The 27,669-nt window shown below is 39.0% G+C and overlaps 1 protein-coding gene across 2 annotated transcripts in view; it reads right to left on the reverse strand.

Annotated features, from left to right (window-relative positions):
- The window catches only part of LOC143292974 (uncharacterized), a 136,724-nt gene that overhangs the window by 37,003 nt on the left and 72,052 nt on the right, over positions 1-27,669 (reverse strand). The window contains exons 4-5 of one of the 2 annotated variants that reach the window (XM_076603701.1): positions 21,438-21,698; positions 17,429-17,575 (exon numbers count right to left, since the gene is read on the reverse strand). In XM_076603701.1, coding sequence (XP_076459816.1) covers positions 17,429-17,575; positions 21,438-21,698 — 408 coding nt within the window. Of the gene's footprint in view, positions 1-17,428; positions 17,576-21,437; positions 21,699-23,768; positions 23,880-27,669 lie in introns of both variants that reach the window. The other variant, XM_076603702.1, reaches the window with a different exon arrangement.

Consider the following 27,669-nt stretch of genomic DNA (forward strand, 5'->3'; position numbering starts at 1 on the left):
ATTAATAAGGCAAAAACAAGAACGTTCCCAGGAGCTGACCTTGTTATTGACCACAACCTTGTCATGATGAACGTTCAAGTACTGTTGAGGAACAACAAGAGATGGAAAAACAGCCGACTCAAATTATATTTTGATAAACTGAAAGATCATGCAACTGCTGAACAATCCCAGGCAGTCACATTACTTCTGCTTGACGAAAATCTTGAAGCCCTCACAAACAAGTTCAATCAAGTGGTGACAGAAACAGCAAAGAATGTCCTAGGGGTAAGCCGATGTAAATCCAAGCCATAGATCACAAGCAGTATTCTAGAGATGTGCGACACTAAAAGAAGCTTATAACCACAAAAGAAAACGTAGAAAGGAAAGGGGAAATACTGTGCTGTGAACGAGAAGATCGGTCAAGAAAATAATGAGGAACGCAAAGAAAAATTAGACTGAACAGCGGTGTGAAGACAGCGATAAAAACCTGGACAGCAATGAAAACCCCCCAAAAAAAACTATTGTAAATGACCTGACCAAACAGAAACAAAGTAAAGTCAGCACCATCCGTGACAAAAATGACAACCGTCACACAGGAACAATACATCATAAAAAGATGGATTCAGTACTGCTCTGACCTTTACAACAGAGCAAAGGAAACCCAAGGGTACTTACAATGCAAGATTCATCAAATGAGGATGACCAGTGTTCCGGAAGGAGGTGAAGTCGCTAAAACGTAGCAAGGCTGCAGACCTTTTGAAACATGGCGGAAAGGGAGTAGTTGACACCCTAACTGCCATCTCATACAAAATCTGGCACACATGTGAATGGCCCTCGCTATAGGCCCAATCACTTATTATCACCATCCGAAGAAAGGAAATCTCAAACACTGCCAGAACTACTGCACCACCAGTTTGCCATGCAAACAAAATAATGCACAAACTAGTTATTTACAGATTACCGCCATAAGCAGACCCCATTGTTGCTGAAGAACAGACTGTATTCCGAAGAGGCCAAATACCGTCAAACAGATCTATAACCCACATACCCTTTGCCAAAAGCACCTCCAACAGCAGAGGGAATTCTATCACGTCTTCATGGACTTCAAGAAGGCATTTGACAGTCAGCAGGAAGCACTATGGGCCATAATGGAAAAAAAATTCAAGGAAAAGCTTATCAACACAATCAAGCAACTATATTCCATAGCGATCAATGCAGTACTCACACAAAATTCAGTTGCAGAGTTGTCCCATACTTCAGTTGGAGTGCATCAGGGCTGCTTTCTGTCTCCCATGCTGATCAAAATATTCCTGGAATGCATCATGACAGAAGCGCTTGATGATCATGTCAGCACAGTCAGCATTGGAGGAATAACCATCACGAACTTTCGCTTCTCAGACGACATCGACGGCCTGGCAGGTAGAGAACTGGTCCAGCTCGTTAAAAATGGATGAAATATTGAAAAGATAATGCATGGAAATCAGCACTGAAACGGCCAGCCACAGTGCTGATAGAACTGTCAAAGGACAGAAACCAGAAAATGTTCAATAGTTCACCAACTTTGGATCTATCATCAGCAATGAAGGATCTAAACTAGAAATCCTGTCAAGAGCAAAGACAACATCAGCACTGTCCAGATGGAAATCTATATGGAAACACAGCCGCATCACATGAAACAGATCAGAATCCTGCGTGCACTGCTATCTTCTATCTTCCTGTATGCATGTGAGACATGGACCCACACAGCAGATTTGGAAAGAAGAATTCAAGCCTTGTAAATGACGTTTTATCGCAAGATACTAAACATCAGATACGCTGATAACATCACCAATGAACAAGTGTGTCAAACCATCAAGCAGCACATTGGACCTAATGTGGATCTGCTGGAATCAGTAAGGCCTTCAAGACTCACTTGTAATACACACTTTATCCAATAAAGGAATCGTGTGGGGAAAAGAAGAGAGAGAGAGAATTGGAATGCTTTATTCACATCAGGCCTAAGCCCCAAGTGAAGGGGTTCACATGAACATAACACAATTCAATGAAATAAGATATGCAAACAATCATAAATATAGATAACAAAACATAAATTTCATTCATCTTACAAAATCGCGAGAGGAGAGAGAGAGAGAGAGAGAGAGAGAGAGAGAGAGAGAGAATCGTTAAAAACGTGTCCTGTATTAAGTTTGTAAAAAAAAAGAAAAAGAACAAAAACAAAAAAAGAGGTATCGAAATGGGACTGAACCACGCACGTTATGGTCAAAAGCAAGAAGACAAATTCACAGCGCTAAAACATCTGCCATCTGACAACCAAAGTACGGCTTCATCCGGAAGACTTACAACCTATTATTAGTGTGACGAAAGATTTTTCCCACTATGTTTAATCCAAATTTGGTATTGACAGACATTCAGAGAAAATGATTTTATTAAAATTTAGAAACTGAGTCAAAAAGAAAGCTTCGCTGGTATGGGTACGTAACAAAATCAGATGACATTGTTAATACAATTAAAAATAGTATTAAGAGATAGTACATATATGGCGAATTCCCCATATAATGGGGGAATCTGGTGAAGACTGAGTTCTGTGCGGCGCCCAAATATCTGTTCACAGAGTTGAGGGAGAAAAAGAAGGGAAAGTGGTCAGCAGTGATCAGTGGTCCGCAGTGGAGAGTGGTCATGAGAGAGAGAGGAGGGGACTGGGGCAAAAATAGTTGAAAAGATAGATGTCGCCAGCAAAGGAGACAAAGTGGAGCAGAATGCGAGAAAAGCTCTGTGGCTGACTCCGAGTTGAACTCAAAGACAAACCGTCCACTTGTTCAGTACAGGGAGGGTGGGATGGAATTATGAAGGGGGTGAACAATTTCGTGCGATACGTGAATAACATGTCCAGTACTCAACCCCCTCAACACACCTGCACTGTGTGCCAACTGGGACAATGTTAACCTCTTTGATAATCTGAAAGTGAGCATGAAATAAGTGGGCGTGGCACAAGCAGGCATGGATGTGTGTGTGTGTGTGTGTGTGTGTGTGTGTGTGAGAGAGAGAGAGACAGAGAGAGAGAGAGAGAGAGCGTGTGTGTGTTCGAATTCTTTTGAAAACAACAACAACAAAACGAGACTGGATGAAACAGACTGCCGACATTTTCACTGCAATTGCCGAGAAACTTGAGTCATAAAACTAGGCTAAATATGCGTAGAATACCAGAAGTTTGGATAATAATTCATGACTATGTGTGCATAAGGCGTGGCGACACATTTAGTTTGAGGTTTTCCTTGATTTTCTATGTACATTTCAGCTGCTCTGTTTTTACTGACAATCTGCAACATATGTTCAGAAAGTATGTGGAATTTGTTTATCTCACATTCATGGCTCACTCATTGCTGACCAGTGGGTTAAATAAACTTGAAACTATGAGAATGTGGGAAAAAATACGCCAGGGAAATTGGAATCACAAGCCAGAATAATGCAAGGCACTGAAGAGGTTACTATTACAGAGAGATGTTAATTTAACATGACACAAACTGCACATTTTTGGGTTGTGGTCAGTACTGGTAAACGAATTGTCAGAATAGATCAAGAAGTCGTATCATTGCTTACCATTGCACAAAATGATGCATTCTGAAAAGAAAAGAAAAAAAAAAAAATCGGCACTCAGGAGTGGTCAGCTGTGATCAGTATTACTACATGTCTGAGTGTGTATGTGTGCGTGCCTTAAATCTGATTGAATGACACAGGAAACGAATGATGAGCGCCCAGTGACAGCCGTCAGACGGCTCTACCCAGGTAGACAGCCTGTTGTGCAAATGACCCCATGTTTGTAACCCTAGGGCTTAGAGCTTGGTCCCCGACCGGACCGAGGATAGGCGCTATAAAAGTATCCATATCAATCAATATCAGTGGTGGTATGTAATCAGCAAATCCTATCAAGAAGTCCCAGAACTGCATAACCGTCATAATACAAAACAAATCTAAACAATTAGTAGTCAGTCTTAGTCAGAAAAGGTCAGTTTGCGTTCAAAAACCTACCAGGACTTCATAATAATGCGCAAACGTGACAGAACAACGCAATATGAAGTCATTGATAGTCAGCAGTGGCAAGTAATGGTCAGCAATTGCCAACAGAAGTCAATGGTGGTCAGCTGCTGGTCAAATCCTGTCAAGACTTACCAGAACCATCACAAATCGATGCAAGCTGAACACTGTTAATGGTCAGCAGTGGTCAGTACTGGTCAGCTGTGGTCCTACACCTGTGGTCAAGACAGCTAGCGTTGGGATGGTTCCCAAAGGCCAACTAGTCCCCAAGGCTGCAGCACGAAGAGTCAGTGCAGTCTTGCCTCCTAGTTTGGGAGACCTAGTTCTTCACAAAAGACTGATATATAAATGAAATATGTTTCCAGCCGAGAAACCATTGATCATACAGCTGTCACTTTGCTGTTGACTCAATTGTAAGCTTGTGTCAGTCTCTGTTATAAGCTGAACACTGAGCCCAAAGGCTAGCCATATCCAAACAACAGTTGGCTGGTGGATTTGTATACTCCGATGTGTATCTGAAACATTGTATTTCTTAACTGTTTGAGAGATTCAGTCACATCTTATAATGATAGGTACATTTTGTATGTGGCGCTGATGTGAAGTATTGTTTGTGTGTCTGTCTATCTATATAGATATATATTTGGACATGACCTTTTAAGCTGACCTGATTTGCTTACAAATGTTCAGTCTCAAAGTCATCGCCAACAATTTGTACGATAGACTGGCCAGTAAAATTGCTTTGTGTGTTTTAAAACCGTCACAGACCATGCATTTACATTTCTGAGCGTACGTTTTTACTTACATGATGATGTCTATACAGTACCCTGCATGTAAATGTGTTGACTGCAGTCTGTTGAGTTAGCCTTTTAACCCTTTAAATGCTGCTGACAGTTATGCTCATCAGCGAGGGGTTGCCTCCTCACTGAGATAAAACTGAGCTTACTGATCAAGACGGGCGCAATAGCCAAGTGTTTAAAGCGTTGGACTTTCAATCTAAGGGTCCCGGGTTCGAATCTCGGTAACGGTGCCTGGTGGGTAAAGGGTAAAGATTTTTTTCCGATTTCCTAGGTCAGTATATGTGCAGACACCTGCTTGTGCCAGATCCCCCTTCGTGTGTTTACGCACGCAGAGAATCAAATACTCACGTTAAAGATCCTGTTCCATGTCAGCGCGGATTATGGAAACAAGAACATACCCAGCATGCACACCCCCGAAACCGGAGTATGGCTGCCTACATTAAGGGATAAATAAACATAACGGTGATACACGTAATATGTTGCATGTCTGTCTAAGTGTGTATGTATTGCGTGCCTGAATCTGATTGAATGACACAGGAAACGAATGATGAGCGCCCAGTGGCAGCCGTCAGTAGGCTCCACCCAGGTAGGTAGCCTGTGGTGCAAATGACCCCGTGTTGTAAAGCGCTTAGAGCTTGGTCTCTGACCGAGGATAGGCGCTATATAAGTATTCATATCATTCATTCATTCATCATCTATTCTTTCTCGACTCCTTTTCGTCTTCAGCATCATCAACAGGCAGCAGACCAAACAGCGACAAATTGGCGTTTAACAAAGTAACAGTTGATTTGCCGCCGATGCAGTCATTTGTCGCCGATCGGCGACAATTCAGCGGTTAACTGAGCTCCGCAAATTTGTCTCCGACGACAAGTAGGCGGAGGCGATAAATCAGCAGTTCAGAAAGGTTGTTCGTGGTCGTCCGTGCTTAATGTGAACTATTTTCGCGAGACCAGTGGGAACAAAAAGCGATGTACTGTGTACGTTTTCCCTTTGTCCATACCCATGGCAGTCATCAGTGGTCGTCCATATTTGGTATGAACACAAGAGTCACCTCATTCATTCATGTATGTAATATTTTAGAATAATAATAATCATAATAATAATAATAATAATAATAATTGTATAGCGCCCTTTCTTTCTAACAGCTCAGGGCGCTTTACATGAAAGAAAAATATTACAAATCACATAAATCATTCATGACCACTCTTTCTCAAAACTCCTCTCCCCCATCTCCCACTCTTCATGCATCCAAAGTAAGCTGACATGGTGGTGTTGGAGAACAAGGAAGCTGAGAGTGCTTATATAAAGGTTTTAAAAAGATTTTTTAGTGAAGAGCGTAAAGCAGAGAGAGAATCGGATTCACGGATATGGTGAGGAAGGTTGTTCCAGATGTAAGGAGCAGCAAAGAAGAAAAAACGTTCATGATAGATTTTGTATTGCCATGAGGAAGTTTCAAAAGGAAACAGTCAGAGGAAGAGCGGAGATTTCTTGAGGAAGTGTAAACACTGATAAGGTCAGAAAGATATATAGGTCCTGCGGAGTGAAAAACATAATAGCAGAGACGCGCAACTTGGTACTAAATTCTCGCTTCAATGTAGAGTGCGGAGGTGGGGAGAATAGATAATGTATTTATTATAGTCTTAGTTATTTAACAGCTGGTAGCGAAATATGTTGTTGATCAATTCGATGCTAACTCTTATCAAAACAAGGACGTTTTATCTGAAAGTCGCAGAGTTGCACCATTTTCCCGCCCTCGCATTTCCATTTTGCTCAGGTTTAGTTTCAATACTTTACGGCCACGGACGCTCAAGTGGTTTAACATTTCCATGTTCCAAGTCTGACAATCTTTGTCGAAATCTCGTCGACATATATGTTTTCAATGTTTGTCCACATCTAGCAGTAGATAAGACAATCGGGTACACTACTGAAAGTTCTATAACCTACAGTTCGAAGCAAGTACTAGTTTGAATGTGGTCACACCACGTTTGCTGTCTTCAATGAATTAGCCTTTGGCGGAAAACAGTTAATTCTTCCAGCACCTTATTCCATCCACATAAAACCTAATACATTTTCACAAAAGACTTATCTTCGTTACCCAGTTTTTCCTTCCCTTGCCATTTAAATTACAACATATTATAAGCCTTAAAACTGTTATCTTCCATTGTCCATGCAAGTAGCGAAAACAGTTCACAACAGAGTTTACATTTTTAGATAGCGACGTGCTTCATAGAAAAAAGATCATACAGTGTTCACAAATCAACTCCAAAATACGAGGGTCATTCAATAAATAAGGTGAATTTTTCGGTATAAGGACTTCTAATACAGATAGAAGCTTACACTGCTGGGACAACTCGACCCTCCTCTGTTTGTGCTCTGGAGTAAGCATCTATGGCACCCACCGGCAGCTGACCTTCGAGTAGCCAAGGTCATCATGGACAATTTTGTGTGCTGTCCCAACAGATAAGCTCAAAGTCCTTGCAATGTCATCCACTGTCACCCTTCTGTCAGACTGAATGAGGTCATTGACTGATTCGATCACCTCAGGAGACCTCACTTCTGTAGGCCTTCCAGGCCTGTCTTCATCCTCAACACTGCTCCGTCCTTCTTTAAACAATTTAGCCCACTTGTAGACATTTTTTCGGCTGAAACATGTGGCACCATACACAGTTGACATTCTCCTATGAATTTCAACTGGTTTGCACCCTTCAGCAACCAAAAACTTGATAACTGACCGCTGTTCAATCATGGAGCATGCTTCTTGGTCGGCCATCTTTGTTAATCGCCAAAACTCTCAAAGTTTTTTTTAATCTGCAAAACAAATTAAATCCATGTGAAAAAGAAGTAAAAAAAAAAAAGAAAAAGAAAAAAAAAGTAAGCTTCTATCTGTATTAGAAGTCCTTATACCGAAAAATTCACCTTATTTATTGAATGACCCTCGTACAAAAGAGGAAAGCACGGTGGTCAAGCCTTTTCATCATCTGCTTTTCAAATATGGAACTCTTTGCCTCACTACGTCCGTCACAGCCCCTCACTGCTTTCCTTTAAATCTAACCTCAAGACTTTCCTCTTCCAGCAGCATTTCATGAAAGTAGTTTGTTGACTGTGTAGGTGTATTTGTAACGCTGTATTGTGTGTGCGTCGAATTTATGTATGTATGTATGTATGTTTGTATTGTATGTACGAGTTTGTATGCGCATATATATATTTACTGTGCATGATTTGAGTTGAGAACACAGAGTATTGAGTATGTTTCATATGTTTGTGTGTGTGTGTGGGTTGTAAGGCGCTTTGTGCAATGAGGGAAGTGCTGGTAATGTCCAGTTATTATCATCATTATTATCATTAAAGTCAGTAAATGGACTGTATCGCAATGAAAAACAGCATTATCTATCCCCGATTCATCGGATCCACATTGTAATTTTGGTTGTGTGACAGTATCAGTATCAGTAGCTCAAGGAGGCGTCACCGCGTTCGGACAAATCCATATACGCTACACCACATCTGCCAAGCAGATGCCTGACCAGGAACGCAACCCAACGCGCTTAGTCAGGCCTTGAGAAAAACAAGTAAATGAATATTTAAATTACAAAAAAAGTAAATGCATATTTAAACCAAAAGAAAAAAAAGTTTAAAAAATAATTGGGATGAATTAGGCCTATCTGAACACGCACATTTTCATTATACAGATCCAAGCAATTTTTGCTTTACTTTCAAGTTCCTTGCATGCAGCAATAAAACTCAAACGGGTTGAAAAGACAATTCATGAATACTTATACAGTCATTCCAACACCATCATAAAGCATCCGTTCTCTCGCACTTAATCTGTCCTTCCTTCCGAAATACTATGATGTGTTTGTAGACCTATAACTGTCTTTCCGATCAAAATAAATTCGTCAGCTAACAAAAGAATAAACTATTCAAAAGCATCGAGTGAAAAATATCTTCATGTCTACCATTATTAACTACTTGTATCGCATGTTCGTTTAATAAAAACAAAGGAAAAAACTGGGGTGCAAGTGTCACTTTGTTTGAACCCAGAAGTTGATGGAGTAAGTGTGAGAGAACGGATGTTTTATAATGGTGTTGGAATGACTGTTTTAAGAAGTATTTTATCTGTGGTGTGAGAATATATAGTTTACGATTGTTTGAAAACTGTTTCTGAACTATAGCTAGCATGGTAAATATGTGTTCGATTGTTGAGCATCCCTTTTTTCAACCCAGCTTGAAAGTCTCATGTAATATCAGTTTCTCCAACCCACTTCTGGAGTCTGTTATTAATTCGTTGATGAGAGAGAGAGAGAGAGAGAGAGAGAGAGAGAGAGAGAGAGAGAGAGAGAGAGAGAGAGAGAGAGAGAGAGAGAGAGAGAGAGAGAGAGAGAGAGAGAGAACAGAACAGAACATAATTTTATTCAGAAAGGGCAAAGCCCCATTTGAATGGGTGTGAACATGAATCACATTTTGAAAAGCATACTATAGATGACACAATATCCCACATAAAAACAAACAAACAACAACAGCAAATGAGACACATCAGTATCTACTGAACGACATGTCTAGCTAATTAAAAAATGAATTTATGAATATTCAAATATGTACTTCACAGGCCTGTTATAATCAAAAACTGTCAACTGAAAATACAGTGTTATGACAATACAATCTCTCTTCGATTAAACGCTTTATAAAGATATGAAGCTAAATTTCTTATATTTTGTTCTTTTTTCGAGGCCAGTAACAATGTCAGTTTAAAATCACTGGGGTCATTGAAATATTTCGACGTAATAAGACTGTGTCTCAAATCATTAAGAGCAGGGCAACACAGAACAAAATGGACTTCATTTTCCAAAGCAGATTTACACAGGGGACACTGCATTTCACATTTGTCGATTACTTTATGTCTTGATTTCTTGATTGATGTACAAATAAATTGGATAAACCAAACCTGAATCTTGTCAATATATACCTTGTTAATAGTTAAAGGAAAACGACCCGATTCGCCATAGATTAAATCATTTGGTGTTCTAATATTGACTCCAAGGTATTTTTTCAACATAAACAACTGAATACTTTCTGTTACTGCAGAAGATTGATCTAAACCCCATATCTCTGCACCACAAAGCAACACTGGTTGAATCTGTGAATCAAATAACTTTAAGAACAACTTAAATGAATAATTATTGAATTTATGCAATTTACAGAGGATAGAAATAGCAGCTCGTTTTGCTTTATTAGCTAATTCTTGACATGAATACCTTAAACTAAGTCTTGTGGAAAACACAACCCCCAGATATCTATATGAATTCACAATTTTCATTTCTGTATTATTATAGAACCATCTCTCGACCCAACCCTTTTCTAAAAACCATAATACCACTTTTACCCATATTTACTTTAAGTTGTAATTTGGATGCAGCCATATAAAGGTTGTTCAGTGGTGTTTGCAGCCCAATAACAGCTTCTGATAATAGAATGATATCGTATCTTTTGAGAGAGAGAGAGAGAGAGAGAGAGAGAGAGAGAGAGAGAGAGAGAGAGAGAGAGAGAGAGAGGAAGTGCAGACAGGCAAAGAGAGAATACAAGTACAAATAAAGAGCACACAGAGAGACAGAAGAGACAGAAAGAGAGAGAAGGGATAAAAATAGAGAGGACACAGGGAAAGAGAGCAGAGGGAGACAGTGATGTGAGAGAGAGAGAGAGAGAGAGAGAGAGAGAGAGAGGGGGGGGGGAGGAAGAGAGAAACAAAGAGAGGGAAAGACAGAGGGAGAGAGAGAAAGAGAATGGAGAGATCCGGATTCGGAGATTCACCAGGGTAAGTCGTTGACGATCTCTTCATGTTTGTGTACGTGCATATTCACAAACATTCAACGCTCTCATTCCACATACTGATATACATAAATGTAGTGAGTAGTGAAGACATAGTCATGTATTAAATCTAAATACGAAATACTCATACAATTCAGCGCGGAAATTGACTGTTGAACATACATGTCTAACTGCCCACCATTGTCTAGAATACACAGAGGCACACGTCACCCCAAAGTACGATTCTGCTGTCACGTAGCGAAAACAAACGTTGTCCATCCTTGTCGCCAGATATTATGTATATCAGTCTGAGGTCTGAGACCGATGAATATTTGTGAATATGCAACACACCCACCGCCTTAAAAGAAAAGCAAAAACTAACTAAATACAATAGTCTATTGAAAGTGTTCAACTGGATAAGGGTACAAAAGAGCTTTCTGTAGGTTATATCAAGCAGCTATATCATGTCCTATGACATGAAGATTAAAATACTATCTATACGAATTATCCATTATCTATGACAAGTAAAATAAGTAAAAAGTAAAGGGTTACATTACTACCTTTAATTAAATTACTGACATAAATGCACATGCCAGTCTGCATCACGAAATTCGTATCATATGCTCATATGCAATAGTAAAAAGTATAAAGCCATGCCATTAAGAAAAAGCACACACACGTAAAAAAAAGATCAGGAACCTGTTGATTTTGTTCCGCAAGCTTTCAGGTCTCTCTCTCTCTCTCTCTCTCTCTCTCTCTCTCACACACACACACACACACACACACACACACACAAAACACTTTGTTATGGCCTCCGTTGTTTGAAACCATGGCATCTTGTATCACATGATATATCTGTAACAATTCCTCAGGAAATCTATCTAATCACCCATCTATCCTTATAGCCTTCGATCAATATGTACACTTTCTGTCTGTGGGCCTATTAGTTTCTGTTGTGAACGATATTGGAAGCATAAATAAAGAACGTTTGGCAATTTGCTGGCAGTGAAGATCAGCAGATAATACGTGCCATTTTTGCCTCCAGAAATTACTGAACAAGTGTTACCAGTTTCAAATGTTAATATTTTTTGGAAAAAGTTATATATTTAAAACTGTTCTTTATTAAAGTTAGCTAGTTATGTGTTAAATAGTCCAGTTGGTTGTTTATTGTAGGTCCCCACATGAACCTCTTTTCAAATAATAATCTACAGAAGTAGTGCATACAATATTTGATTATTGATTAATTTTTTGTCCTAATCCCGCTTCCCCAGTCCCCCTCTCACACACACCCTTCCAATGTTATGTTTTTTTCTTTCTCCAATCACTGACACACACCCTCTCCTTTTTTACATTTAGTACTCTATCTTTTACACATTCTCTCTCTCTTTCCCTTTCTTAGTCCCCCCCTCGCCCCCTCCCTCCCCTCCACCTCAACCGCCCCCCTTTTCATTCGAATAAACAGAAATGTTGATTTCTAATGAATAATGACCACCATCATCATTATGATAGAAATGATAATAATCCAAATAAATAAAATATCATTTATTTTCAGACTAATATCATCACTTTAGATGAACAGACTGTAAATAAACAAGAGAGGCAAGGCCTTCAAGACTCACTTGTGGTACACTTTAAAAAAAAAAAAAAAAAAAATGTAATCGTTAAAATGTGTTCTGTATTTGTTATTATAAAGCTTCGGGTTAAAAGAAAAAGAAAAAAGAAAAAGATTGCGGTATTCGCAGTGAGAACGCTGTTCAAATCATATTATTTTGGTGTATATTGGGCATTCAAAAAATCTTTAAGGACAATTAAAAAATCTTTTTAAGTCCGCGGTAAAGGAGACGTGGCTATCGCCGCAATCACACTGCAACATTTAGCCGTTTTCTCTGGATCTAGATAGATGTTCAAGTTTAGTCAGTTACACCCGGTTGACACGGTCGATTCAATTTCTCTGTTATGTTCATTCTAGTTTTATAGTTTTAAAGTTGATGTGAAAATTGAGTATTTTGTTAAACTAATAACATGTAGAGCCAAGTACAAGTACTTCTGAACGTTGTATGAAGTGAAAAGGACTTCATTTTGAGAAAAGTCAAGACTGGAAATTTTTGCGTTTCATCAGTTCAAGGGTATTAACTCTCATGGTTTATTATTTTTAACTGTGAATTCCGACTGATTCTATGGATATCTTTATGGCAGTTTGGGGCATAATCCAGTAAGTGATGAGGCGTTCTCTGAATAAATATTTAACGGTCTCCTTCTCCAACTTTCCATCACATGTTATCGTGTATTGTCCATTGAATATAGGATTGAACGGGCAGGTCAACAACTTGAAACAAAATGGCGTCGTTCGCGTTCGCGAAGAATATGAGCACGCGCTTTGAATATGTATAAATATGTGTACGCAATTGATTTTTGCCCATGACCTTCTGGGCTCAGCCAATAGATCGATAAAGTCCACTCGTCGTATTGATTTTAGTATTTTCTGAAAAAGACCACTTGGGCGAATGAACATAGTGAAAGCCCTGTACACTGACAGCAAAACACACAAGCTTTTTATGTACTGAGTATAATTTCAAAATGTAATGCTTAAGATGAGAAAGATCAGTTTAAAGCAAATTAAGTCCCCTAGCATTAATTACAGATTAATTTCCCTTTTTTACTATATGCACCAAAACGTTTGCAAAAATAAATATAACTTCCATGGTTAGCAAAAGAAGTTCATGTTTGAACAAAAAAGGATAAAAATGGCTGCTCTTGTTGTGTCAGAATATCAGATCAAAGTGCCAAGTTTAGAGAATAAAAAAAATATAAATATAACAGTAAGTGCAGTTTGCATATAATTGGCTTCTTTTTTTTTTTCTTCTTTTTTTTGTGCCCATCCCAGAGTTGCAATATTGTTTTAAACAGATGACTGGAAACAAGTGAATTTTTCCTATTTTTATGCCTAATTTGGTGTCAACTGACAAAGTATTTGCAGAGAAAATGGCAATGTTAAAGTTTACCACGGACACACACACACACAGAGACAACCGAACACCAGGTTAAAACATAGACTTACTTTGTTTACACAAGTGAGTCAATAAACGAACGAACTTTATGCTACTTCCTGCACTCATCGCAAAGTTGTCATTGTGAGCACCTAATTCTTAGCAGCTCGTAATGTCTTGTTTCAGTGATCAGGTTTTCAAAAAATTGAATATTTTTTCGGTTTCGCTCTAATCCTTAATAACCAGACAATACGTACAAGAAACAGTAATATCTCGCAATTTTTCCGGTATCGACAAATTATCATTGTCTGATAATATCACGTTATCGTTGGCCAGGTTCCACGCGCATCGTCCAACACAGCCTCTTAAAAAAAAGGAGAATCAAAGTCTTCCGCGAATCACCGTGAGAATAGTCAAAAACAAACAAATAAAGAATAACAGAAAACAATCTGATCGTTGTATCGAAGCTGGAGTCGCACTGTATCATTTCAGAGGTATCCAATCAAGTGGTATTATCTGCGATTGGCGAAATGGTAATTGAAAGATAGAAAAGCCTGCAATATGCCTGCAATAAAAAAGATGAATTTCAAAAGTATATTTTATGCAAATTGGATATTTTATTTTTGGTAAAAGCCATCTTCATTTTGTCTTCAATGTTGGTCAAAAGGGTGGTGTTTCTGACTGATCACAATAGCTTTGACAATTTGAGAACAACGTTTGTGCCACCGTGCACGGTTATTACGTAATGGCCGAATACAGTCTTTAATAAACAGCAAAAAATAAGTTTGTTTTTTTTCAAAAAATCTGCTCGCTTGGCTCTTTGCATCGTACATTTGATGCAGTGATATAAAACTCCAGGGAGAGCTGGACAGTACAAGGTATTCACAGAAGATGCCCCCCTCAGTCAGCTGTTTCGGCCCTTAACTCCTTACACTCTAAGGTGGCCGGGTCGCACCCAGGTCATGACTCCTGGATGCCCTTGTATTGCCGCCTTTTTTTTTCTGGTCCTCAGCAGGTTCGAACCCGCGCCTCCATGGTGGTAACCATTTCAGGACTGAGTCACCTTTCTGTCAGACGTTTTAACTCTCTCCATACGAACGGCGAAAGAGACAACGTTAACAGCGTTTCACCCCAGTTACCATCATCAAAATATTGGAAGAGGAAGGCTCTTATACTGAAGAGGTGAATGTTGAAAAAGAATACCACAATTCTGACGACGGAAGCTAAAGGTTGGGTCATTGAGACACCCACTGGACATCCGAGGGGTCTGTGTAGAGGAGAAGAGAGGACTGGCCGTACTGAGTGAGTTAACCACTGAGCCATGCAAAGTTTAGCACTAGCAGGGGATCTCCTAACAGTGGTGGTAACTTCGTTCTGTTCAGCTGGTTTTTATCCCGGGGTCAACTCTGGCTGGTCCTTATTAACCCTCACCTTGCATGGTTTCACATGCCTGGGGTATGTTAATTTGGCCCATTTAGAACTCACCCCCAGAACTGGATTCCTCCAGCCCCAGGGGCGTCACTCTGGTCAAGCTTGAAATATCCCACGGAGATAAATCTGGCCTGTTAGAATTGACCCCTGACTCCAACCAGGTTGACATTCACTTACAGTGAACGAGGTAGGGGGTACTTTGTCCTCGAATCACCCAACCTAACCCAGTTCGAACCAGGCCGGCCTCTTTCACTTGAGGCGTACCCATCTTCTTTTGGGGTGGGGATATATCAGGCTGAGCTGGCCAGAATCAGTCCCTTCTTTACGCTCACTCTCTGAAGTAATCGTGTTATAATGATGATCATGATGATAATAATAAGCATGATAATCATATTAATGATAATTTAATTCATAAAGCACCTTTCCGTTAAAACATGCTCAATTGCGCTGTACAATGTAGAAACCGAAAATCATGCATTAAAAGCATGCATTTAAACACTAAAGTGAAAAAATACCTTCATGCACAACCCTTTACAGCCAGCCAACCAAACACACACACACACACACACACACAATTATGCTTGACTAATGCAGTGTCACATCACACTACTTAAAAACCTTTTCACAACACTTAAAACTACTCCCGGCATAACAAAACACCAAAAACCATATCACACTAGTAAAAATTCAATTCCAAATCTTTAACACCGGTCTTACACATCACAATACATTAAAAATCTACATTCTAAAGTACAAAATTTAATAAAAGTCACACCCTCCTCCCTCCCCACAACACATCACCATACACAAACAAGTACTCATTTGTATGCATCATGCTAGGTAAAGTTGAAAAAAGTGCGTCTTTAAATTCTTTTTTAAAAGTTGAAAAACACTGGGTTTTTCTGAGGAACAAGGGCAGGGAGTTCCAGACTATGGGGACAAAGACAGAGAAATTTTTTTTTCCCAAAGGCCTCAAGGGAGAACCGAGGAATTGTCAACAGACAGGTGTGAAATGAATGCAGCGTCCTAGAGGGATGATATAGATGAAGACCTGAAAGATACGGTGGCATATTGTGATGCAGACACTGAAAGCAGAGACAAGCTACTTTGTATTGAATTCTTGCTTTAACAGGAAGCCAGTGAAGTGTTCTGAGCAATGATAATGTACCCTTGCGCCTGGGTTTACGGAGCACGACTCGGGCTGCATTATTTTTTAATGCGTTGAAGTTTATTTAGTTTGTTAACAGGGAGACCAGCGAGAAGACAGCTGCAGTAACCTAACCTAGATGGTATAAAAGAAACTGCAAATTCGTTGGCAGCAGCAGTGGAAAGGAAACGAATTATGCCTCTCCTACGAAGCTGACAGAACACAGTGCGGCACAAGTGTTTGACATGTGCATTCGCCGACAGTGTTTCATCCATGTAGATGCCAAGGTTTCTCACAGAATAGGAGAAAGGCATGTAGCAGCCAGAAATGGACATAGAAGCAGAGATGACCTGTTTTATCCTTGATTTGGTGCCAGTGACAGTTAGCTCAATTTTCCTCATCCATCTTCAACTTGTTCTCACTCATCCAATCGGCCACACCACCGATGCAATTTTTCAAACTACATTCAAGAAATGGAAAATCTAGGGGAACATCTGCATAGAAATGGTATGAGTGACCTGACTAATGAATGACTGATGACATGTGGCATTTGTTATCCGAAGTTGTCAAAACAAATAATACTACTAATATCCGAGACAGAGGAATGTTTCTTTTTCTGGGAAATATATAACATGTTTGATAACTGTTTTGTGTTGGTGCATGTCTGCACTCGACAAAATACACTATTCTATGGATATGACTTCAGAAAGCCTCACAGAATGTATGTTCAGAGAACAAGTTCAGAACAAGTGTATCCCGTGAAAAGATAAATCTGTACATATTAATTCAACTGAATCCAAAGTAGAACAAAAACGAATGTTACCCACCACCAAATATAAAATAAAACACTCTAGATTACCCATCCACAAAAAGATAATTCGTGAGTCCTTTCAAAATAAGATCAGATGCATTCCTAGACGCTCTACATAAAACTGATTCGAATGCCAATGATTATATTCGGATGGGGAAACATATTAAAACATATAACCGATGCAGTAGTGGCATTCACACAGTGTTTAGATAAGGTGAGGGGAAGTGAAGAGGAGATCGAGAGGCCCGTATAGTGAGAAACTAGCAGTCTGCATGAAGAAACAGCCCTACAGAAAAGTCACCATGGCGAGATCAGTCGATCGAAATGAAGTATAGGAGTGTCATCTAGAACATGCTGTCAATATAACACCCATTTAAGATATTTGTGGATAGCTATTATTCTCTAGCACACAGCATCTGGCAAAGAAATGAAGACTCAAGTCTACCGATTTATGTCGCCAGGCCTTCCTTGGAAGGGTGCAGTAGTCGGTTCCAAAATCAAACCCTCCACCTCCCAGACGGGAGAGACTGGCCACAGGGGCCGGGTTACCTCCGGCACTCTGTAAGTGGGGCAAGGAGCTGGACTCGTGGGTCTGCAGGAAAGGACACAAGTGCAAGAAAAGAGCGCATCCAGTACGTGAAGATCAGCAATACATATTGGTGTGGTTCACATAAAGCACTTCCTTTAGTCTGAACACATCATTCTAAATCATTATGAATCATGAAAATTAATATGAATAGGAAAGGTCATAACAAAAAATCGAATAATAAGAATGATATTCCCAAGACTATGAAATCGTCAAGACAAAATCTTTATAAGACTACGTTTGAGAATAAATTTGAGCTTTTACAGACTGACAATGTGAAGAAAGCAAATACTTACAAATGCTTATAAAGACTGCAAAATCATGAAATGAACAAAAATGCATATCTACGTCTATTACACCAAAATAAATAGTACGGAATATAACATCGTGTGTATGTGGGGGGTTCGCGTTTGAAAGATTTTCATTTCTATTTCTAATTTTCTTAGCTTTTGCATCAAAATTCAACACACACAGTCACACACACACACACACACATCACACACACACACACACACACACACACACACACACACACACAGAGAACAACTGGAAACAAGAAGGAAAGCCTTTATGGCTCACGTGTGACTCCTGCTAAACAACAAAATCGAAAACGCCGAGAGTGGAGGGGGAGGCCAGGGTAGGTGGGATGAGGATGGGGATGAGGATGGGGATGAGGATGGGATGAGGATGGGATGAGGATGGGGATGAGGATGGGGATGAGGATGGGATGAGGATGGGGATGAGGATGGGGATGAGGATGGGATGAGGATGGGGATGAGGATGGGGATGAGGATGGGGTTTACATTAGCGCGCGTAAAATAACCCAAGGTAATAAAAGGGTTGGCAAAATTCAGTTAGAAATCCATTTTGATAGGAAAAAACAAACACTTCCTGGCAGAATAATACATAGCGCTCTCATTGTAGCGACGCGCTCTCCTCGGGGAGACCAGCCCGAATTTCACACAGAGAAATCTGTTGTGACAGAGTAACACAGCACAACACAAAACAACACAATACAATACAATGCAATGCAATGCAATGCAATACCAATGCATACATATAACAATCCAAATCATATTTTCGTTCATCAAAAGAAACGAGCATTTGTCAAAACCAAAAGCTGTGTGTTGAAAACTGAGCAATTCTATATTAAACGGCTCATATCGATCGGTATTTCATTGTTTTTCAATCATTATGTAATCGATCAAAGTTTTGTTTTTCCTGCCTATATCGCTATTTTTCTGCTTCAATAAATCGCAATAAAACCACAGAACACATTTGTTGGGCATGATGATTGTACACGATACAAATCAGTCCTGTTCTTTCGGCATAATTATGATTGACGGATCGGACACGTTCTCCCACTTCAGACAGTGCATACCTACCTCTCGGAGCCACAACATGAGCTCCTCGTTATCAAAATCCGTATCATTATTTTTTTAAAAATCCGTATCATTATTTAAAAAAACCCAAAACAACACCATACCACAAGAATCAAAACCGAATGTTTCTCCCCAAATAATGGTGAAATTTGGCCTCTTTCGAAAAATCGGAAAAGTATTTAAACACGCAGGCGTAGTGCGAGTTAAATATAACTGACAAACTGTGGACCGCATGTCAACAAGGTTTGTTGATTTTAGATAGTCGTCCGTGGACATCATTCAGTACGTGATACATAGACACGTCAATCTCAGTAAGATTTAGCGGCATCATTGGCCTCCTTTCAATATAATAACATGGTATCGCGAACTACTGATGCGATCCGCGTGCTGATAATGATAATGCAAGAATGGAAGTCACTAACTAGTGACTACTGACCACTTGAAAGAACCTAAGACAGTGCAAGATCTTCATACAGAGTATACGACACAATCGCCGTTCTATGCCTTTAGACATATTTTACAAATCCAATGTTTTAGCTGAGTAAGATACGATTAATATTTCCCATAGTATATTCAAATTTATTTCCTATTACATAGAACGATTTTCCTGTTTCTGGCAGATGTATGAATCAGTGTAAAATCTATACTAAGCAGGCGTTCCTGATGATAAAATGACTGCTATCTATCAGCGTGTCCATATGTCTGATGTAAGTGCTACGTTTAGTGTAAAAGGGAAAAAATACAGTAAAACAATTGTCCCAGAAACATTATTAATTCTTTTTAATCCTTTGTGCCTTTCCCAGAAGTGCATTTCATTATAATTAGAATGTGTGGAAGCATAGAACGTAAAATTTGGTGTCGACTAAGTATTTCCAGCGAAAATTATTTTATTATAGTACACACAAACACACACACACACACACACACACACACACACACAACCGAAATACAGAGTTATTACATAGACTCACATTGTTTACACACGTGAACCAACTAGCAACGCACAACATAATGTCAACTTTCTGTTGTTTAAAACACTTCAAAATCAGCTGTATTCTGGACAGTCTACAAATGCAATCGCATCACTAAATCAAAACTAAACAAACTCTAAAGCCAACGTTGAGTAGAATGTGAGTATATGAAACAAGGCATTTCCAATGTGCAAAACGAGGGAAAGACTTAGTGGAGTCTGCACACACAATTGGAAAAGAAATGCACACAGGTAAACCAAACTTCAGTGCCTCCAGGTAGTTAGTGTTGTAAAAAAAAAAAAAAAACCCAACAGACAAATATACTGTTAAAATGACGAAATGTGCGCTTTCAAAGTTCTTTTGTCTTTTCAAACTTTTAAGGATATTCTTTAAAGATAACACTTCAAGTAAGGGACATAAACTAAATCTAACAGACACGGACATTTCTATTTAAAAAAAAAAAAAAAAAAAAAAAAAAAAAAAGTCAAGCGATTCCACATTACTTGCAAACATCACATTTAATATCTCCATTTTTCGATCATTGATAATGAGTTTAGTTTAATTCGTGTAGTAAGTACTTTTTGACTAACGTATTTTTAATTTCATTATCTTGATTCTAACAGAACCTGAAAACCGCAGAACATTTTCATATATCAAAACAAAAACAAAACAAAACCAAATAACAAAAAAAAAAGAAAATAAAGATGAAAACTTCTAAAGCATTAATCTCTTTAAAAAGTAACCAAATAATTAAATTCTCTTCTTCTTTTTTTCGTCAGTATTAAATGTCAAAATCGTGAACATCACACAAGCATTGTAACATGTTGTAAGCTTCAACAAGTGAATAAAACAGCACAGACATGCGAATGCAAATGCACATTCTAATATCATCATTTTAGATGAACAGACTATAAATAAATAATATAGCAAATGCACATAAGTTACAAACAAACATAAAAGGCTCGTGCTATTCGAGATCTTGGTGTCGTTAATATGTTTTCTATACCAATATTAATATCACAAAGCAAATGCTTGGCATCGTTTTCGCATAGGCAGCAATATTTTAGGGGTCAATCATAATAATGGTGTATCTCAATAGTAAAAAAAAAAATCTACAAAATAATTTTCTAAAAGACTAACTCTTACCAATTCACACATCAGATTGAAAAAAAAAAGAAGAAGAAAAAAACCCAACTAATGCTGAACATAGGAAATTCCCAAACTAGCCAAACTGATTTGCGAATATTTCATTGAAATCAAACGTTTGAGCAAAATGCAGTTCTTTTTGCTTCTTCATAAGATAATTCAAAATATATAATTTTGCACAGATTTGATTAATACTCAATGGCACAAAGATTGCAAACATTCAGTTTCCATCAGTTTAAATACCGAAAAACCGCCATGACAACGTCATATCATGAGTTCCTGTTCTATATGCGTGTGGATTGGTAAGAGATTGGTAAGCCTACAAAAAAGTGCTGTGGAGAACACTTTTTTCCAAGAACAGACAAGTACCGAATGGCGCCGTTTCAGCACTGTGCCAAATAATGCCCCATAATCGACGCCGAAATCCACTCCCCCACCACCTAGACGAGAAAGTTTGGACACTTTCTTGGGGTCACATGCCTGAGCTGCCCAGTGAGGGACACTATGCGAGGAAGATGGGGGGTACAGTTGGAGGAAATTGGGGTTGTAGCAGGGGTTGAAATGTTGTGCTCCCTGAGGCTTCTGGTCACCTCGTGCTGGTCCTGATGGGGTTGGGTTTACTGGGTTCAGCTGAAACAAGGGGGTCAACAACAACAACAACAACCACACACACACACACACACACACACACACACCACACACACACACACACACACACACACACACACACATCATGAAACAGGCGGTGTTCGTGAACATGGCACTATTTTCGCTTGTCATTTCTGCTCGCCTTTTGCAATAAAATGAAAGCTTTCTTTGTTGCCGTCCTTAAAAATTCTGCCCACGCATAATTTATTACAATTACTTGCTATGTTGCACGTATGCGTTGCTTCGAGAAAGGAACGATATTTCCATACTTAAACACACACACACACACACACACACACAACACAGCGACACTATTCCTCCAACGGTCGTCAAAAAGCGTTATTATTGCCTAACCCTAGAAAACTGGTTCCTTCTACGAGGTCCATCTTGACAATGCTTTCAATCTAAAAACAAAAGACAGAATAAATGCCAAAAAACAACAACAAACAAACAAACAAACAAACAAACCAACAACAACAAAAAACAAAACAAAACAAAAAAAGAAACAGACAGCAACAAAAAAAGAAAAGAAAAAAGAAACAAACAAAAACAAGAAAAGAAAAGAAAAAAGAAACAAAAAAAAAAAAAGAAAGAAAAGAAAAAAGAAACAAAACAAAAAAACCAACAAAAAAACCCGAAAAAAACCCCCGAAAGAAACAAAAACAAAAACAAACGCGTTTTTTGTTTGTTTTTGTTGTTGTTTTGTTGTTGTTTTTTACAAGAAGCTCTGTCATTGGCCGGAAAAAAATCCCCGCTCTGTGACTGGCGTCGGTGATGAGCGATTTCCGATGTGACCCGACCGCTGTTGTGTTTTGTTTTTTTCAAGGGCGAAAAATGTCAGCTTGAGTACTTACGACAACAATGAGCCGGTTTCTTCGTTAAAAAGAACGATGATTTTTTTTTTTACGAAGATGAATACCCATTAACTTTGTCCATTGTCGGAAAATGAAATTGTATTTGACAATTCGATAATTTGCTTACAGAGAGCATTTTATTCTGATGAACCGGTGCTAAGTTAAAATAGTTAATTACATACTCGCTCAAGAAAATAGACCTTGTAACAGCTCAGTATATCTTCACACACACACACACACACACACACACACACACACACACACATTCGAGTCATATACACCCCCTCCTCTTCCTTTCATGTACATCAGTAAAAGTGTGCTTTCCGATCTTCTTCACTTTTACATTCATTCTCGCTATCATTGTTCACTCTTAACTCAAGGCTCCAACAAATCCCAGATTCACATCTAAAATATTGTGGAGTTATATCGCAGCTGTTCTTCTGAATACACGTTGCCATGGTCAGTCAATTAAACCCAGAACCCTTCCAGCTTTCAATTGTGTTCAAACGCATATGTTTGGGGTTTTTTTTACCCGCGTGGATCAGTTTTTAGGGATTGGAAGTTTGTTCTGGTCGCGCACATGAGTGTGTGTGTGTGTGAGAGAGAGAGAGAGAGAGAGAGAGAGTCGAAGTGAGTGTGGGAGTGTGCGTGTGTGGCGGCAGGTGTGTGGGAAGTAATGACTATTCTGTCAGCTCCACATATCAGTTAAATGGTGGTGCTATTTGTACAGTGTGTACGGTTCAAGGCGGATTAAAGTAAATCCAATAAAGGAATGTATGCTTTGCTCATGACCCCACCTGGAAGCTAGACGTGGTAAGAAGGTAAAGAGTCAAATGGGAACAGATGGGAAGAGTCATGACCAAGACGTGAACGCTCGTTGAAGTCACAATGATCGTAATGTCGCATGGGAAAAGGAAAAGTTGGGCTGAGATGGGAAAAAGCATACACAAACAAAAGAAATATGGCAAATGACACAAATGGAGATTGTTACAATGGTTTCATTAGAACGAAGGGAAATAATTCAGATCAAATCACCGCATTCTGAAAATAAAGCCAACGTGGAAATAGTCATTAGGCTAGAGGGCTAAAAAGACATGGAAAGTAACAGATAAGGGGACAGCTTACGAAAGGAATTTGGAATTTTAGGAAAATGGTGGTGTAGAAATGCATCAGGTATAGGCAAAATTGAGCCGTGTACATTTTCCGTTACGTTCAATATTTCCCCGTCCTTCAATTTCTGCAGGCGTTCCAAGCGGTATTTCAGGAAGGCTTCGGTGGCTGGAGTCTCATTTTCACGAAGTTTGTCAACCTAAACACCAAATAAAAAATGAAAAAAGAGAGAGGGACATTAATTTGTAACCCAGCAAGGCCTCTGAATCTTTCTCAGTGAGAATGAATTCATACAGTTTTCCCAATGGCTAATGCAGAAATAATAATCATGGGAAGAACAAGAGATAAGATGCTGACGAATTACACGCTATGTTCGTGTTGTCGTATTTAAAAGCGATAGAGGTGAAGACGACAGCTCAGTTGAATGGATGCAGGTGGATAACTAATAGTTTAAGAAATGATTTTGTGTCAGTCCAGAGCGACTTATACAGGGACTTCGTATAATTCCATTTTGTCTGTGGTGTTTGTTCGTTTGTTACTTCAGATGACTTGGAACAGCCGTGAGATCGAATGAAACGTGGAAGCGTTTCAGCTCATGATCCTTGCTTGATATTGATTTGGTATCAGGGCAGATCTCTCTGGACTAGAAATCTGACTGAAGTTTTTAGAGGATATCATATTGTAAAAGACATAAACAAACACTTTCTTAAGACTTGTCAGACTGTACCATTTCCAGCTCTTCAAAAGCTTTTCTTTGCTTTTCCGTGTTGAGCAATCACTCGCCGTGCCCGATCAATGTTGTCTAATAAGCAGAATGAGAACCATCGTCTTTCTTTTCGCTGAATTTGTTCTGATGTCAAGAACCACTACCAGGTTCCACCCCTACTTTGTGCGCGAAAACAATTTCTTCGTCCGTCATCATCATTTTCAGTGTCAGTCTCAAGGAGGCGTCAGACATACGCTGTACAACATCTGCTGTAAGGAAGAAAAACAAAACCAAAAACCCCAGCAGAAGCCTGATTGCATAAACTCAACGTGCTGATGATAAAGCATGAACATATAATGAAACAAAATAATGAGACATTTCTTTTTCAAATAACGAAATGCATTGAGGTATGGTAAAGGGAAAGATACGTAGAAGGCAAACGATTGAAATAAAACCCGACAGAAAATGGGCCACGTTCAGCAAACACACACCGACACAAACGTGCAAATGCACGCATACAAGCACATAGGCACACACACATACTCATATAGATACACAACACACTTTAACAATTTCCTGTCTCACAGACACGAAGGCCCAACTCTCAACCGACAAACGAATGTACCCAGGGCCCTCGATACACATGAGTTTCAGTTTCAGTTTCAGTAGCTCAAGGAGACGTCACTGCGTTCGGACAAATCCATATACGCTACACCACATCTGCCAAGCATATGCCTGACCAGCAGCACAACCCAACGCGTTTAGTCAGGCCTTGAGAAAAAAAAGAAAAAGAAAAAGGTGAATAAATAATAGATAAGCTTACATAAATAAATAAATTAATAAATAATAATTATAATATAAAAAAGGTAGTAGTAGTAATAATAATAATAATAATAAAATAATAATAATAAATCAATAGATAAATAAATAATTAAGACAACAATGGTGATAAAAAAGCAAATAAATGTAAAACATGAAGACACACATTCACACATACACATGAAAGATCACGAATTCACACACACATACACACATACGCGCGCGCGCACACACACGCACACACACAAGCGAGCGCGTCAATCGACGGGATTACCCATGTGCATACAAACACGTACGCAAGCACACACACGCACACACACACACACACACACACACACGGGTTCTTCAGCAGTCGCAATGCAGACACACACACACACACACACACACACACACACACACACAGAAGCTCCCATGACACACATGTACGCACGCACACACATGCAGCAACAGTTTTGACGTAAGAAGGATGGGGGAAAATCTCTAAGGCCATGCGTGTTGTTCAGTTTTATGGGAAGGCCCAGATCGAACCTGTTTCATTTTGAAGAAACCTGCGCATTGTTGGTTTGGAAATGATTCTGAATGGATCGTGTTCGACCTTTCAGTTAGTGTTTCGGCCGTTCCTTCTCTATCCTTCTTTGTGTGAGGCGGGCGATGGTTTGATGGCCTTGTACCTTTATTATTATCTTTTTAAATTTTTATTTTTTAATATAGATACTCTATTACTTTTCTTCAGATTTCAGATCTTCTTTGATGAAGACACATTGGTGCTGCGTTACCAAGTTTGACGGCTCGCTCATTTCCCTTAACAGCTGCCTGTCCAGGGCAGTACAGTCATGTAAGTTTTTGAATCTTCATGGTTGGACAATCGATGGGGGGACGATCACTGGCTCCGCGACTAAGCAATAAATGTCGTCAGTAGGGGGTGTCGTAAGCACGTTAAACTTGAACAGACACTACTAAATAGCAAAAGGTGAGTCAGCAGCAGTACTGGGTCTCCTCTGGTGTGTGGCCTCCAGGCGATCTGACTTCAATAGTTCCCTGCGGACTGCTGACACTGGGTTTGCGACAGACGAACCCGGGTGTGGCTGTGCATGGGTGACTTGAGATGAGTGGCGTGGGAGTAATGCCAGTTAGACGGATCAAAAGATGGAGCAGCAAAACAACAACAACAACACAAAACAAACACAAAAAAACACCTGATTTTCTGCATCTGGATGTGGCGCATTGCCTCGTGCCACTTTAAAGGCTACCCACTCCACTTTCAGTTTTTGAAGGAGGTTCATCGAGTCAGTCAGAATTATGGAAGGTTGATTTGTATGCACACAGCTTCCATTCCCATGCCGGTGTTGTGACTGTGATTCAAATATGTCCATTAAACAAGTATATCTTAATTTTCTTGCATGGTAAGATGACACCTCTGAGCATCAGCGTTACTTGTATCTAAAGTAGTATCATCAGCAAACATGTCACGTTGTAATTTCAGAGATAATGATAGATCGTTGAATTATAACGAAAATAATACAGGACCCTGTACTGAACCCTGTGGAACACCAAATTTATTGTAAAGAACATTTTGATATATACGTGTTTAAATACACTGTTTGTTGTCTGTTGCAAAGAATAGATGATGTCAGTGTTTCAGGAGATAATTTTTTTTTAATGCTTTTTTTTGTGTGTTAATAAGCAGTTAATGGTTTGTGACGTTTAAGACTTTTTGCGAAATCAACAACAAGTACTCAGATAAATTGTTTTTTCGTTCATATTTCAAATCCATCTGTCTATCAATATGGTAAGTATCGTGCGACAAGAATGATTTTTTCTAAATCTAAATCTAAATTGATTTGGATGTATGAGGTCGTATTTATTTAGAGATGAAAGAAGATAGTTATTGATTTTGATAGAACAGGTAGAATCGAGATAGGTTTATAAAATTTGATGGGTCAGTTTTGTTTCCAGATTTATATAATGGTAAATGTTTTAAAGCATTTGTAAAGCAATTTTTGTCAAGACATTGACTGTGAATATAGGCAACGGTGCTGATGGTGTAAGAATTTTTCCATCTGGCCCATAAATCCCGCGAGTGGCTGTGTGTTGTAAATGTTTTAATGAAGCAAAGAAAGCTTCAAGAACACCTAAAGCACTTACTTTTAGTTTTGATTAAATATTCTTTTCTTGGCAGTATCTCTCAAGTTCTTCTATGTCATTGTCTTTTCATTCATCAGTTTGGGTCACTTTGTTTGTCAGGTTGAGAAATGATAATTTAATTTTTTAACGGATATATCATTTGTAAGATTTTAGCTAGAGTTAACGTAAGCTGATGTATGGCATTCCATATTGCTTTCCTGTGTTTCTTTTCGTTAATTAGAAATAGGAAATGGTTCTTTCTTTCTGCTATTATCATGGAATCAATTCATTTCTTTCTTTTTTTAACATTGGTTACGAGGGCCAATTTGTAATAAATCTT

Source organism: Babylonia areolata, chromosome 18 (assembly GCF_041734735.1).
Source record: "Babylonia areolata isolate BAREFJ2019XMU chromosome 18, ASM4173473v1, whole genome shotgun sequence".
NCBI classification, from domain to species: domain Eukaryota; kingdom Metazoa; phylum Mollusca; class Gastropoda; order Neogastropoda; family Buccinidae; genus Babylonia; species Babylonia areolata.